Below are 13,798 nucleotides of genomic sequence, written 5' to 3' on the forward strand. Positions count from 1 at the left end.
TACACTATTGCATTTATAATAATTTAGATTTTACTTATTGTAGAAATCGATGCAATATTGTTTTTATCTAGAATTGTTTATCAATCTGCTTTAGTCTTTATGTAGGCTAGATTAGAAATAAATCGATTTCAATTGAATTTGTATGTTATTTTGATTCTTATAATTGATTTGATACTGTATTTGTGGAAATTGCACATATAATAACGCGGCTTAATGTATTTTTGGATTTAGATAAGAATGTTTTCGGTCTGTATTTTATCATTTATTCCTAATTGTTATTGTATAGGATTTATCTTGAAACAAAATGCATTATTTTACATTACAAGACGAAATAATATAAATATATCAAACAATATACTAAAAATAGTATATATGTGCTTAATTTTTGTTTATAATTCATCTCGTGTTCGGCGGTGAAGAAAAACATCGTGAGGAAACCTGCATGTGTCTAATTTCATCGAAATTCTGCCACATGTGCTTTCCACCAACCCGCATTATAACAGAAATGAATCGGTTTCTGTGAAATCGGTTTTCTATCCTGAAGAGGACTCTGATACTGAAAAGAAAGTTAGTTTAAATCTGCTTGGTAACATAACCTCTGAAATGGAAACATTTTCATTAGATTTCAATTTAAAATAAAGAAAGAAAAATAAGGTACTCGATAAATGATTTTGTAAATAAAAATGGAATTGAAATAATATGTTATTGAGATTACAATAATAAAATAAACTGGTTAAATATTCTGAGAAAGTAATACAAAGTATTTAACATTATATGCGGTGTAAAACCTGGACAAAATTATAAATATTTTTAAGGAGCAATTCTTCAATTCAGAATTTCATTATAATCACCTTACCATTAACGCAAATTCTTAATTGAATATAAGCAACTAATACATAATTAATACTTATTAGTTCGTCTACCTTCATAAAAGCATTACAAGCGAATCTGTAGAACTAAGTTTGCACGAGCCTAACTAGTTTTACCAAATTTTCTATATACGTAATATCAAATAAAGATATATTTGAACTACTTAACTTGAACTCTTCCATCACTGAAGATCTACATGCTGCCATCACACTCAATGTAATACCCATTTAACATAGTTTAGACAATTTTAACAAATCAGAAACCACAGGAACAGACTACGTATTAGGTAAATTTTGACAAAAATATATTGGACAACATTGTGATGTTCATGGTTCATCAGAGCGACTGATCCCAACGTAAGTAACTAAAGCATTTGTGTTGTGGAAAATCAGAAGTGACGACAGTACCACATAACCCACACCTAAGACAACAAAGAAAAGTAATGAACTTTTACTTCATCGAGTCCGAAATCGGAGTGGCGTATGAATATTGGTGTACACACTACTTGACGATGGAGGTCGTCAAATATTTTGGAATAAAAGAAAAATCTTGAGCCAAATCATATCATCACAACTCTATTAACAAAAGTATTATAATAGAATCACAGAAAGCGTCCATCCTGTTGATAAATTTAATAAAATTGTCGAGTTATGTTTACTTTATAACCTTTATAGGTTATATCATGATTGCATTGAAATTGTCGCCTCCGAGATATTTTTATTCATAATTGACTTTCTTCCGCTGTTTCCTTTCAATTCTAGGTTTTTTTTTGAATCGATAGTAGTTATTAATAAGTCAACGACGTTTGGAATGAGATTATGTTGAATATTACATTTCCACATTAAAGTTTTAAAGAATATTAATTTTATTTAAAAATATTTATAAAGGTTTTTTTAGATGATCAGAAAAATATGATGGTGATAATGTCCTTGCAAATTAATTCAATCACAATGATCGTTCTAAGTGAAGTAATTAATATATATAATTAATATTTAACCACGCAATAGGTAGATATGACACTGCGCATACATATATGTATGTTTGCAATGACGAGCTCACGTCGCCCAGACTCACAGCCAGACGAAACATTTATTTTGATCACCCCCCCCCCCCCAAAAGATCAGACGACTTACTTTCCGTAACATATCATTAACTAAAATGTCTTATACGTACAGCTACGTCTCAAGTACTTAATTCCTTCATGTTATTAGCATCTTTTACTGGATAGACTGACTTAGATCCTTCAGATCAGACGCTTCTTATCAGCCTGAAGTTATAAATGCGAAAGTTACTCGATCTGTTTTTCATCGCATCACGACTCTCCTGATCGTAATTTGAATACAGTCTCGAGGTGTAAGAGATAAGAAAATGGAAGCACATGTAGTCACGGAGAAAAGCTAGTTTAATACTATATGATCTATAAGCAAATTGAAAAAGCGTGATGTAAAAGCAGCGCCAGATTGTCGCTCGTGGAACTTTGTAATGAAAATAAAATAATAAGATCGTAATATTCAAGATGGCGTCACGAACGGATTTTTAGTTAAAAGGTTCCAAGTTCCAAGGTCCTGTGATCGTTATTATGTGTTGACAAAGTCTAAGTTAGAAGAATACATATATACTTGTAGTGTATCATAAAAGGCGTCACTTTTGTTTTACTGAACAAATTTAACTTAGGGTGCCTATTTTGTTTAATCAAAATCAAAATCTAAATTAAAACAAACTTTATTGAAGTGGGCCTTCACAAGCACTTTTGAATCGTCATTTAACAATTAAGTTAAGTTACCACCGGTTCGGAAAATAGCTATTTCTACCGAGAAGAACCGGCAAGAAACTCAGTAGTTACTCTTGAAGTTCGACCTATATTTTTTGAGTCGAGATGGCCCAGTGGTTAGAACGCGTGCATCTTAACCGATGATTGTGGGTTCAAACCCAGGCAAGCACCGCTGATTCATGTGCTTAATTTGTCTTTATAATTCATCTCGTGCTCAGCGGTGAAGGAAAACATCGTGAGGAAACCTACATGTGACAAATTGCATAGAAATTCTGCCACATGTGTATTCCACCAACCCGCATTGGAACAGCGTGGTGGAATATGTTCCAAACCTTCTCCTCAAAGGGAGAGAAGGTCTTTAGCCCAGCAGTGGGAATTACAGGCTGTTGTTGTTATGTGTTTAATTCCTTTTTAAAAATGTTGGTTTTTGGCGTTAATTTTTTTACATGTCATATGGTGTATTCTCATCCACCAAACTGTATGACACATTAACAATTTAATGATAAGTGCTTGGAAATATTAATCATGACTCATATTATTAACGTGGCGCATTAAGAATTAATTTGTTTTATCCCTTATCTTTATTTATACTGGCTTACTTATACTGCTTGGAAGTAGAATATATAATAAATAAGTCTATTTTGGCGGGCTTGTACAAAGCCGTACCAAGTAAAAAGTTTTTGTGTTGATTTGAAAACGTCCAAAGGAAATCCGTTGAGAATAAACTTGTGCTTAATATGTATACATAGTGGAATAAAATTAAATTCTCCGATATTGGGGTGGATTCATTTGACCAGTATAAGAACATTAACGGACTGACACTCTGATGTATTGCATAATCCAAAACAACTAACACATATTTATTGTACAAAGCAAATGAACTCAATGTTAAGTATCTTCTAGAACGTTTTTTGGTATCAAAATCGTGTAAATCTTACCCAAATGTCACTCCCATAATCGATTTTAGACTTACCTTGATGTAGAGCATCTTTATCGTATTATTATACAGAGTGTTATTTTATACCCCAGCTCTATATATCAGATTTATTATTTCGAGAAAGGTGTAAATTCCCGAGAGAGGGTTCAAAGCTCCGTTGCATTATTAATGGCTGTTTGATATTTTTAAAGTAGCACCCTGTCAATGAAACTATTCAACAGTATAAATCTATATTTAATATTATAAATGTGAAAGTAACCCTGTCTGTCTGTCGATCTTTCACGACCAAACAATGAACCGAATTTGATGAAATTTGTTGTGAAACAAACATGAACTTCAAAGAAGGACATAGGCTAAGATTTTTGTCTCACACAAATCAAATCAAATCAAAATAAACTTTATTCAAGTAAGCTTTTACAAGCACTTTTGAATCGTCACTTTACAATTAAGTGAAGCTACCACCGGTTCGGAAAGTAGATTCTACCGAGAAGAACCGGCAAGAAATTCAGAAGTTACTCTTTTTTAACATTTAAAAAATACAAAATCATGTTAGTTAAATACAATTATTTAAATGAATATATCCTGCTTGAAAGTCAACAGGTATTAATTCCACGCTTTTTTATCATCTATACCACTAAAAACACGAGTGAAGCCGCGGGCATTAACTAGTACTAATAGAAAACCTTGACGCTGAAGTTATTATCACTGGCGGTGTACGTTAACAATGAAGCTTCTAGTACAAATAGGTTTAATAATACAATTCATAATGTTTACGCAAACCACAGATAATATGTATTTGATTTATTTATAAATTAATGCTACGAAATATGCAGAACTATCACGCTAAAGTAAGCTATATAGATTCTTCAATGTAAATTTAACGAGATATTATGTGTCGAGACGGCCCAGTGGTTAGAACGCGTGCATCTTAACCGATGATTGCGGGTTCAAACCCAGGCAAGCACCGCTGTTTCATGTGCTTAATATGTCTTTATAATTCATCTCGTGCTCAGCGGTGAAGGAAAACATCGTGAGGAAACCTGCATGTGACAAATTTCATAGAAATTCTGCCACATGTGTATTCCAACAACCCGTATTGGAACAGCGTGGTGGAATATGTTTTAAACCTTCTCCTTAAAGGGAGAGGACGCCTCTAGCCCAGCAGTGGGAATTTACAGGCTGTTGTTGTATGTTCGTAGCTAGCTTATATCGGTCAGGATACTTTCAATGAAACAGCACAAATAGCGAGATCCCTTTATGAAAGATTTTTGAATATCGAAAATATCCACTGAAATCAGAATCAATATATTTTTAATAAATAAGTCTGAAACCATAATTGTAGTTGACTTTAATTTAAAAAATATATTAATAATTATCAAGTAAATGTCATGCTAAATTTAAGCGATCCTGTTATGTATGTATTCACTAACAGCTCGCCTCTTCGCGGAAAATTTTTAGGCGTGCATTAGTATGTGTGAATCATAAATACAACATATTTTAGTGTGCGTGAAATAACTAATGTTAGAATAAAGACGGCAAAAAAAATTTCATTGTATTTGTTACTATATGTCAATACTTTAAATTGAAGTGTGTCCCAGCAGGAGTATTAGAATTTCTCCTAATTTCCAATTTCCAACTATATGTATTTTGTAATGAAATATATAATAATATTATATTTAATTTACTCAAGACAATAATGTTAAATGTAGAAAGGTAGGTAGGTAGATATGTTTAAAAATTTAAACATAAAGTTAAAAAATAAGTTTAAAAATAAGCAGCTAGACAGTAATCTTCAGCAGTGCTGTGTACGTCGTGTAAATAGTACATACATCAGATAAGTGTCAATTTTATATGTTTAGTTTTAAGTGTTTAATGTATGTACTGTTGATGTGCCATTCAAATAAATAATAAAAAATAAATAAATAAAAATTTGACGACCTCCGTGGTCGAGTGGAGTGTACACCGGTTTTCATGGGTACGCCACTCCGAGGTCCCGGGTTCGATACCCGGCCGAGTCAATGTAGATTATTATTAGTTTTCTATGTTGTCTTGGGTCTGGGTATTTGTGGTACCGTCGTTACTTCTGATTTCCATAACACAAGTGCTATAGCTACTTACATTGGGATCAAAGTAATGTATGTGATGTTGTCTCATATTTAAAAAAAATTATATACAAAACATGTTTTAAATAAATACCCACTTATTGGCAGTTTTTCTGGTAGAAATCGCTAGAAATCTTAAAGTTCTGGTCATATTTTGCTTCTCCTTGTCTAATATAGTTTACAATTTAGTTAAATAAATATTTGTGACAGCCCTATATAATTACAATACATAATCGACTGTCGGTCTTTCGCGCCACGACATACATATGTATTGTTGCCATTAACACTTAATTGTTAACACTTAAATGTTATAACTATGAAACGTTAAATGTATGTATGTAGGTATGTTATACCGTTACAATTACAATTGCAGTTTTTATTTTACAACTAGTGCTTGTTATGGCCGTAACTTGTATTGTAGTAACCTAACAATACTGCATTGGTTTTATACGTACATTTTCGAATTAAGATAAAAATTTGAATGTGAAAAATAAACAAGTGAATTGTGATACGCGAGGTGATTTTGGATTTCGTTTTCGTGGTCGTCTTTGCAGATATGACGTTACGAATACAACAGGTTTCAACTGGTTGTATAAGCTTTTGTGACGTCACAATCGTTTGGTTGGGCGATCATCGTCATTGGAAATATGCTCTCGTAACTAAGCTAGGAGTGATAGGGGCCGCACCGAATCCCACTAACCCTGTACAAATACGAGCGTTATCATATTCTGTTTATCATTTTTATTACAACACTCCAAGTAAGCGTGTGTGTTTGGATTAGAGACAATAGTGCTTAATAATTCGAAAATGGCAGTACTTAATTTAATGTTTTTATTATTTGTGATATCTTCAACAAAAGCCGCTACGGGTAAGTTTATTTTGTAATATATATAGGCGGACGGTCAAACTCTGATGGTGAGTGGTCATCACGGTTTAAGAAATTTTTGTTAGACATATGCGCCCTAAAAATTGTAAACATTTCATTGACCTTTGCGACCCTTGTTTTTCTAAGTATAATTTTAGTGGGTCAATGCTTATTGTTGCTGACCTGTGGTACGCCACTCTGAGGTCACAAATTCGATTCCCGGAAAAGTCGATATCGAAAAATTTCATTACTTTTCTATGTTTTCTGGGTTTGGGTGTTTGTACTGTCGTTACTTCTGATTTTCCACAACACAAGTACTTTAGTTACTTACATTGGGATCACTAGTAGCGAATTGTTCCTAATAGAAACAAGCATTTCATTATATAACAAAATTATAATCCTCGATTGTGTTTGTTTTGACGTTTCGACAATTACCATTTCAGAACGCTTAAACAATCCAGTGTGATCAAATTTTAACAGTATTTAATCCGTCTTATGAAAGCAAACTTAACAAAGATACTAATTAAGGTATTAAGAATGAATAGAATGTACTTTCACGTTTCATCTTACTACTTTATGTCGATAGATTTTAATATGCACTGAGCTCAATCACGATATTGAAATATATTTCTCTAGCTTAAGTCAATTTGATTCGGACATATAAATTAATTAAGTATATCTGACAAAACATTCGTATCAACGATCTGAAGATTATCACTTAATTTTGGTTTCCTTATATTTTCTGAAATAAAAGAAAAGTATTATACTTGATTGCTTCAGTTTTTTTTTAAATTAATTTTTATTTTTAAAGCGATCGCTATTTACATTGCATTTAATCTTAATCCAACCTCAAAATAGTATATTAAAAGAAAAAAAAATGGATCAATTGAAAAAAAATATTGCTATTCTTTTAGTAAATAAATGAACTTTTTCCATAGTAGAACCTGGACTAACTGAGCTATATATTTGAACGAAATAAGTATCGCAAAATGGCTGCTAAAAGACTTGAGTCCGATAATTAGTTAGCGAGTTCTAAACCGGACTAGACCGATGAATTTTCAATGAGAAAACTATTTGATAAATAAGTTAAATTAAACTTTGTTTTCAGTTCCTGAATGCAATGTTGTCCCCATAGCGCAGTGGAGCGGTTCCGAATCAAATCGGAAAATAGACCTCCCAAAACCTGTAAATCTAGTCATAATACAACACACGGTCAGCCAAGAATGCTACACTGACGAAGACTGTGAGAGGATAGCCAATGGAATCAGAAATTACCTGATGGAATTCTTGAATTACGACGATATTGGTCAATCGTAAGTATGATTTGTAAATAAAAAGTAACAGCCTGTAAATTTGTCATTGCTGGGTGAAGGCCTCCTCTCCCATTAAGGAGAGGGTTTGGAACATATTCCACCACGCTGTTCCAATGTCAGTTGATGAAATGTGGCAACGTGGCTGAATTTCGATGAAATTTGACACACGCAGGTTTGATCACGATGTTTTCTTTCACTGCCAAGCGCGAAATGAATTATAATACAAATTAAGTACATATATATAGTGGTGCTTGCCCGGGTTTGAACCGGAAATCATCCGGATAAGATTCATGCGTTCTAACCACTGGGCCATCTCGGCTCAGTATGATTTGAATTTCGAATTATTATCAGCCAATTGGGAAGCTGAGTAAAAATATGATATGTTCCTTTTAATATAATTTGTTGAAAACTAAAATTTACAAAATAATTGATGAATATTTGTGGTCATAATGTCATTATGATAATTTTAATATATTATCATGATCATTATCATTACAAAGTCTAAAAAAATGTCTCCGCTGTCTGTCTCTATGTGTACTTAGATCTTTAAAATTACACAACAGATTTTGATGCGGTTTTTTTATAGATAAATTTAATCAAGAGGAAGGTTTATATGTTATAATACATGCAAAACATAATAAAGATACACTGACAGTTTAGACGTGCGAAGCCGGGGCTTGTCGTTAGTGTATTACAAAATGTGAATCAGTTGTACGAACATTGTGATGTCACAAGCGCTTCGAAATAATTATACGTAAACAATTATTTTAAAGTAGTTGTCGCCGGCGGCATGCTCGCTTTTAAGGGGCGAAAAGGTTTGATTGTTAACAGTAAAGTTCAAATTAAAATATTATACATATACAAAATTAGTTACCATTTCTAGTTACCGTTTTACTTGTGATTCAGAGTCGGTCGAAAAAAAACTAACTTATGTCCTTCTGGTTCCAAGATAGTTTCGTATCTAATTTCATCAAATTCGGTTTTGTGGTTTCCCTGCGAAAATTTTAAAGACGGATAGACAGAGTTGCTTTCGCATTTGTTCAAAACAAAAAGGATTGTTAAGATTTTCACGTATAAGCAAAACAGTTAAATTGAACTAATTGATACCTAGATATTGATTTTTGTTATCATTGTGAACTATTACCTTTTTAATAGATTACTACCTGTGTTCACGCTAATACTGTAGCCTAAGTTGCTCCTCATTATATCAGTTATATGCCAGTGAAAGTCCCGTCAAAATCGGTCTAGCCGTTCCAGAAATTATTCGGAACAAACAGAAAGACATACAAAAATTGTAAGAAATGTTATTTTGGTATATGTACCGTGTATACATACATATGCATTGAGTAAAAAAGGGCTATTTTAATACAAACAAACACTCCAATCATATTATATGTATAGATAAGCTGTTATAACGTTTATGCAAAATTTTATGGAGATCGTTTGATAAGGTCAGCTAAACAAAGTCACTTTCTAATTTATATTATTAGTAAGGCTGCTATAATAATCCATTTAGTAATTACGGAAGGGAATTGATCACGCCGATGATTTTGACAGTGATTGATCACGTTTAAATATAATTGTATTAACGTGTCGTTATGGATGTTAAAGTAGTGTAAACAAGCCAGCCGACATGTGTTAGGATACCTTGTAAAGTCTTTGTTTAACTTAACATTCTACGGTGTGAGAAAGGAAGAAACGGATGCGATATCGAAATCGGTTTAACATCGCTTCATCTCTTTCACACGGATGGGTTACTGTAAAGTTAAAGAGAGATAGGGCGAATATTTCACATCATGCTTTGACGTATAAAAACTATATTCATAGTTTTTAGTAGACTACGTTTTTAGTAGACTAAGGTTTCCTAGTAGACTACGGAACCCTTATAGTTTTGTCATGTCTGTCCGTCTGTCTGTCCTATCTCGTTCTCTGCCGTTTCTGCACCGATTGCCACGTAACCTTTTCATGTGCGTGTCCGACACGCTCTTGGTCGGTTTTTTGTCAGATGCGGTGAAAACGGTTACTCGTCATAATAAAATCAATTATATCTGATTTTTCGACGACATTCGATATGAGAGACATGCCTAGTTTTGTTTATCCTTCCATGTTTTCCTTCATTGAGCACGAAATAAACAAAAATTCAGCACTTGAAAATTCAGTGGTGCTTGCTTCGGCAATCTTCCGCAAGTAAAATACGACTTCCAACCACTGAGCCATTAGAGATTCAACCCGTGCCAAACGCGAACCCCTCAGAGACCGGTTGATTACTAAATATCCGAGCATGTTTCTGTAAGCATATTAGCAAGACCAAATCACTGAATTTTCGTGAGCTTGAGGTTTACAGCTACGCTTAAAAACACCAACCATAAATAAAGCTAGTCCGTATATTTGTGCCTGACCAAAAATGAAGATCAAATAAACCTACTTTATTCAAGTAAATTACAAGCACTTTTGAGTCGTAATACAGAATTATATCAAACGTTAAGCTACGTACAGAAGTACAGATTTCCAATTTGGAATAAATATCTTAATTATTATTATATCAAAGTCAGATAATTGAAACGGTACTGCACTTTTAATCTTACCAAATATAATCTGTGGAATCTTAAATTTGTGTTTATTAATTGTATGTGTTATTTTGCTGTGAGACTAGTTTTTTTTTATTGAATATTTAAATTGGATGCCAATGGAATATTACAACAGCTTACAAATTGCACTTTACACATGTTTTTTAATTCATAATGTGTTTGTAATTTTATAAATTTATTATTTTTCATTTATGAATATAATTGATATGTTTTGGCTTGTTCGCTAATTGCGGAATATTTTTATCGTCATATAAGAAAAAAAAAGCTGCAGGTCATTTGTTCAAAACTAAAACTCAAAATGTATTGTGACCTATAATATTAAACCTTTAGTCGAAACAAGTATCATCTTGCAGGTTTTTATCGGTAATGGGTTTAATTTGGGTTTTGCCGAAAACTAATCTGTTCAATGTTTGGTTAGAAATTATCAAATAATTGGTAAAATTTTGCACAAACGACTAACCAAGTATTAATATTTAACTTTGATTACTATACTTCATCATATATACATAAATGCATGAGATTGAAAATTTCTTGGCTTTAGAAGATATTTGAGTACAAAGGGATGTTTAATTACCAAAATATTTCAAGTGGTATTGAAATGCCAGGCGCCTTTATTTAGAGGATTAAAATGCAATACATTTACAATGTAGCATATTCAAACATCTCAGGCACATAAGACACCACACAAATATACCCAAGTTACCTTCTTCATATAGAAAATGTTTCCTAAACTTGTTTGTCTATCTATCTGGAGTCAAAGCTCTTTAATAATGATCTTATTAGTGAAGCTAAGAAGTTTATGTGTTTTACTGATGAATGTTTAGAAAAACTATATCTGCTTATAAGCGCTTATCAGGCTTTTCGTCTGAATGTTCCAAATTGTGGGCAAATTCTTCTAACTTGTAATGGTAAACGATAGTTCCCGATTATTTTCCGATCCAATTTCTATCGTGACAAACATTACCTTCAGCTTGATCGTTACTGAGGACAAATTATATTTATTTATATCGAATCCTTTCTAAAATAGGCATAAAGTTATAAAAATTATGTGCTGATGTGATTACAATAGACTGTTAATTTCTTAATTGAATTAAGACCCGGCATAGTTATTCTACACATTAACCAATTCACCAACCTGCATTGGAACAGCGTAGTGGAATATGTTCCGAACATTCTCCTCAAAGAAAGCCTTAGCCCAGCAGTGGGAAATTTACAAACCGTTGCTATTTTTGTTGTTGTATACTTATTCTATCACCGACAACAAATCAAAACCGCTTAAGTATAATATCGTATGTAAAACAATTTGACAATTTTTATCAAGGGTTTTGTTTAAAGGGTCATAAAAATGATATTTTATTTCCAGGTTTCTGATTGGTGGTAACGGTAAAGTTTACGAGGGTGCAGGGTGGCGAGTCGGAGCGCACACACGGGGATACAATGAGAGATCCATTGGCTTGTCTTTCATGGGCGATTTTAGAGGTATGAATCTAAACTAATACCTTAATTACATACACTTATACCATTATCGGGTTCATATAAGGTGATATGTGTGACTGCGGTGTCGACCACTAAAACCTAGCAAAACATTTTCAGTGCTTTACTTGGTGGTAGGACCTTGCTCAGAACGTCTGGTTAGATACCATCCACTCCTCAGATATTGTATCATCAAATAGCATATTTTGTATTCTGGTTTAAAGGGTGAGCCAGTGTAACTACAGACAACCATACCATCTTTGCTACCAAGTTTGGTAGCATATTGATGGATATATTATGTAGCATCAATCAATATCTACTGGCCGTGGTGATAATTTAGTGCCTATGGGAAATGGCCAATTTGGTACTCTACTTCGTCTGTTCCTCTCGGGATTGTTTGCACTTTTTGTTCTCGCTGGAAAAACGCATTACGCGCTTCCCCCACGTGATGGAAAGTGGGGGAGTGTGTGGGACTCCCCGGAGCCCTGGACGCCGAGTGCGCCCAAGTAGGCCGGGTTTACCCAGTAAAAAACCAGCGGTATCCTCTCCGTCTTTCGATGGACGCCACGGGATCGCTTAAGCATGCTACCGTGAGGCAGGGATTGTTTGCACTTGCCGTGACGTCTCCATGACAGTAAACCTGAAAATCACATTTTAATTTTGATGTTTTTTTCACAGATAAGTTACCAACACCGCAAGCCTTACAAGCGGCTCAAGATTTTCTAAACTGTGCAGTTTATAAGAATCATTTAGGGATGAACTACTCTCTTGTTGGTCACCAGCAGGTAGCATTCACTCTAAGCCCTGGTGCCGCGTTACAGAATCTAATACAGAGCTGGCCTCATTGGGTGAAGGACGCTAGCCAAGTTTAATATGGAGAGGACAGTCCAAACTTTTTACTTCCTTTGACATTTGTCATAAATAAAAATGTTTCTAAATAAATTGTAAGGTTTTTTTAAGGCTAATCTTGTTCGACTTTACTATGATTGCATTGTTAATAGAAAGTATTAAGAAAAGAAGTATTTTTGTCTTAAAATTTGGAAGTATTGATCATGTAAAACATATTTGAAATATTTCATAGTTGTGTCTTTATTTCATAAATGGCTGTACCAAATATATTTTTAAGACCTAACTTATTGAAAATTTATAACTAATTTTAGTTGATTTACTATTTATTGTTGTTTTTATACAAAAATAATTTTAATATACAATACATATTAATTTTGTTTTGTTTTTATTTTATCTATAAACATAACATTTAATTTAAATTAGAACGTCTGTTTTTAACATTAAAATACCCCTTGTTACTAAATGCATATGCAACTATATTATTTAAGTACCGTATATTGACCAAAATTTTTTTACAATCTTTGTTTGTCTGCCCGTTTGTTTAGGCTAATCTCTGGAACAGCTGGACCGATTTTGATGGGACTTTCAGTGGTAGATAGTTAGTCTTATAAAGGGTAACTTAGTCTTATTTTAGAATTATATATAAGATAATACATGTCCCATAGCATGAATAGATGCATGTCCCAATACTGTCCAGTATCGTGAGCAGCCCTTGCTCTAACCAACAATCCGAATTCAATAAAAAGTTCGTCCTCCTAAAACAAAATCGAGAATACTTCTGCGGTGTAGTTTTGGGGGAATGGATAAAGAATGTCTTTCTGAGCATGCTCGCAAAATTAATTGGTCAGCTGTAGTTGATGCCAATTCAGTCGACTTAAAAGTTGACATGTTTAATTCTTGTCTGACTGGTCTTTATGATAATCATGCTCCGGTTAGACCTATTAAAATTAAACACTTACCAGTGCCTTGGCTATCTGAGGAATTAAAATGTCTAATTGCAAAAAAAGCTATGGCTAAAAGTAAATTAAAA

The 13,798-nt window shown here is 33.3% G+C and overlaps 1 protein-coding gene across 1 annotated transcript; it reads left to right on the plus strand.

Annotated features, from left to right (window-relative positions):
• The first annotated feature begins 6,405 nt into the window (after positions 1–6,405).
• LOC124532405 (peptidoglycan recognition protein-like) lies at positions 6,406–13,044 on the plus strand. Its single transcript, XM_047107307.1, has 4 exons — positions 6,406–6,548; positions 7,654–7,858; positions 11,810–11,925; positions 12,598–13,044. Exons 1-4 carry the CDS (start codon positions 6,488–6,490, stop codon positions 12,789–12,791), a joined length of 576 nt encoding a protein of 191 aa, XP_046963263.1. The 5' UTR covers positions 6,406–6,487; the 3' UTR covers positions 12,792–13,044.
• The last annotated feature ends 754 nt before the right edge of the window (positions 13,045–13,798 follow it).

Source organism: Vanessa cardui, chromosome 9, assembly GCF_905220365.1.
Source record: "Vanessa cardui chromosome 9, ilVanCard2.1, whole genome shotgun sequence".
Lineage (NCBI taxonomy): Eukaryota > Metazoa > Arthropoda > Insecta > Lepidoptera > Nymphalidae > Vanessa > Vanessa cardui.

Coding starts and splice junctions, on each gene's coding strand:
- LOC124532405 (XM_047107307.1), top strand. CDS start 6,488: ATGGCAGTACTTAATTTAATGTTTTTATTATTTGTGATATCTTCAACA. Junction 6,549..7,653: donor TTCAACAAAAGCCGCTACGG/GTAAGTTTATTT, acceptor CTTTGTTTTCAG/TTCCTGAATGCAATGTTGTC. Junction 7,859..11,809: donor TACGACGATATTGGTCAATC/GTAAGTATGATT, acceptor TTTTATTTCCAG/GTTTCTGATTGGTGGTAACG.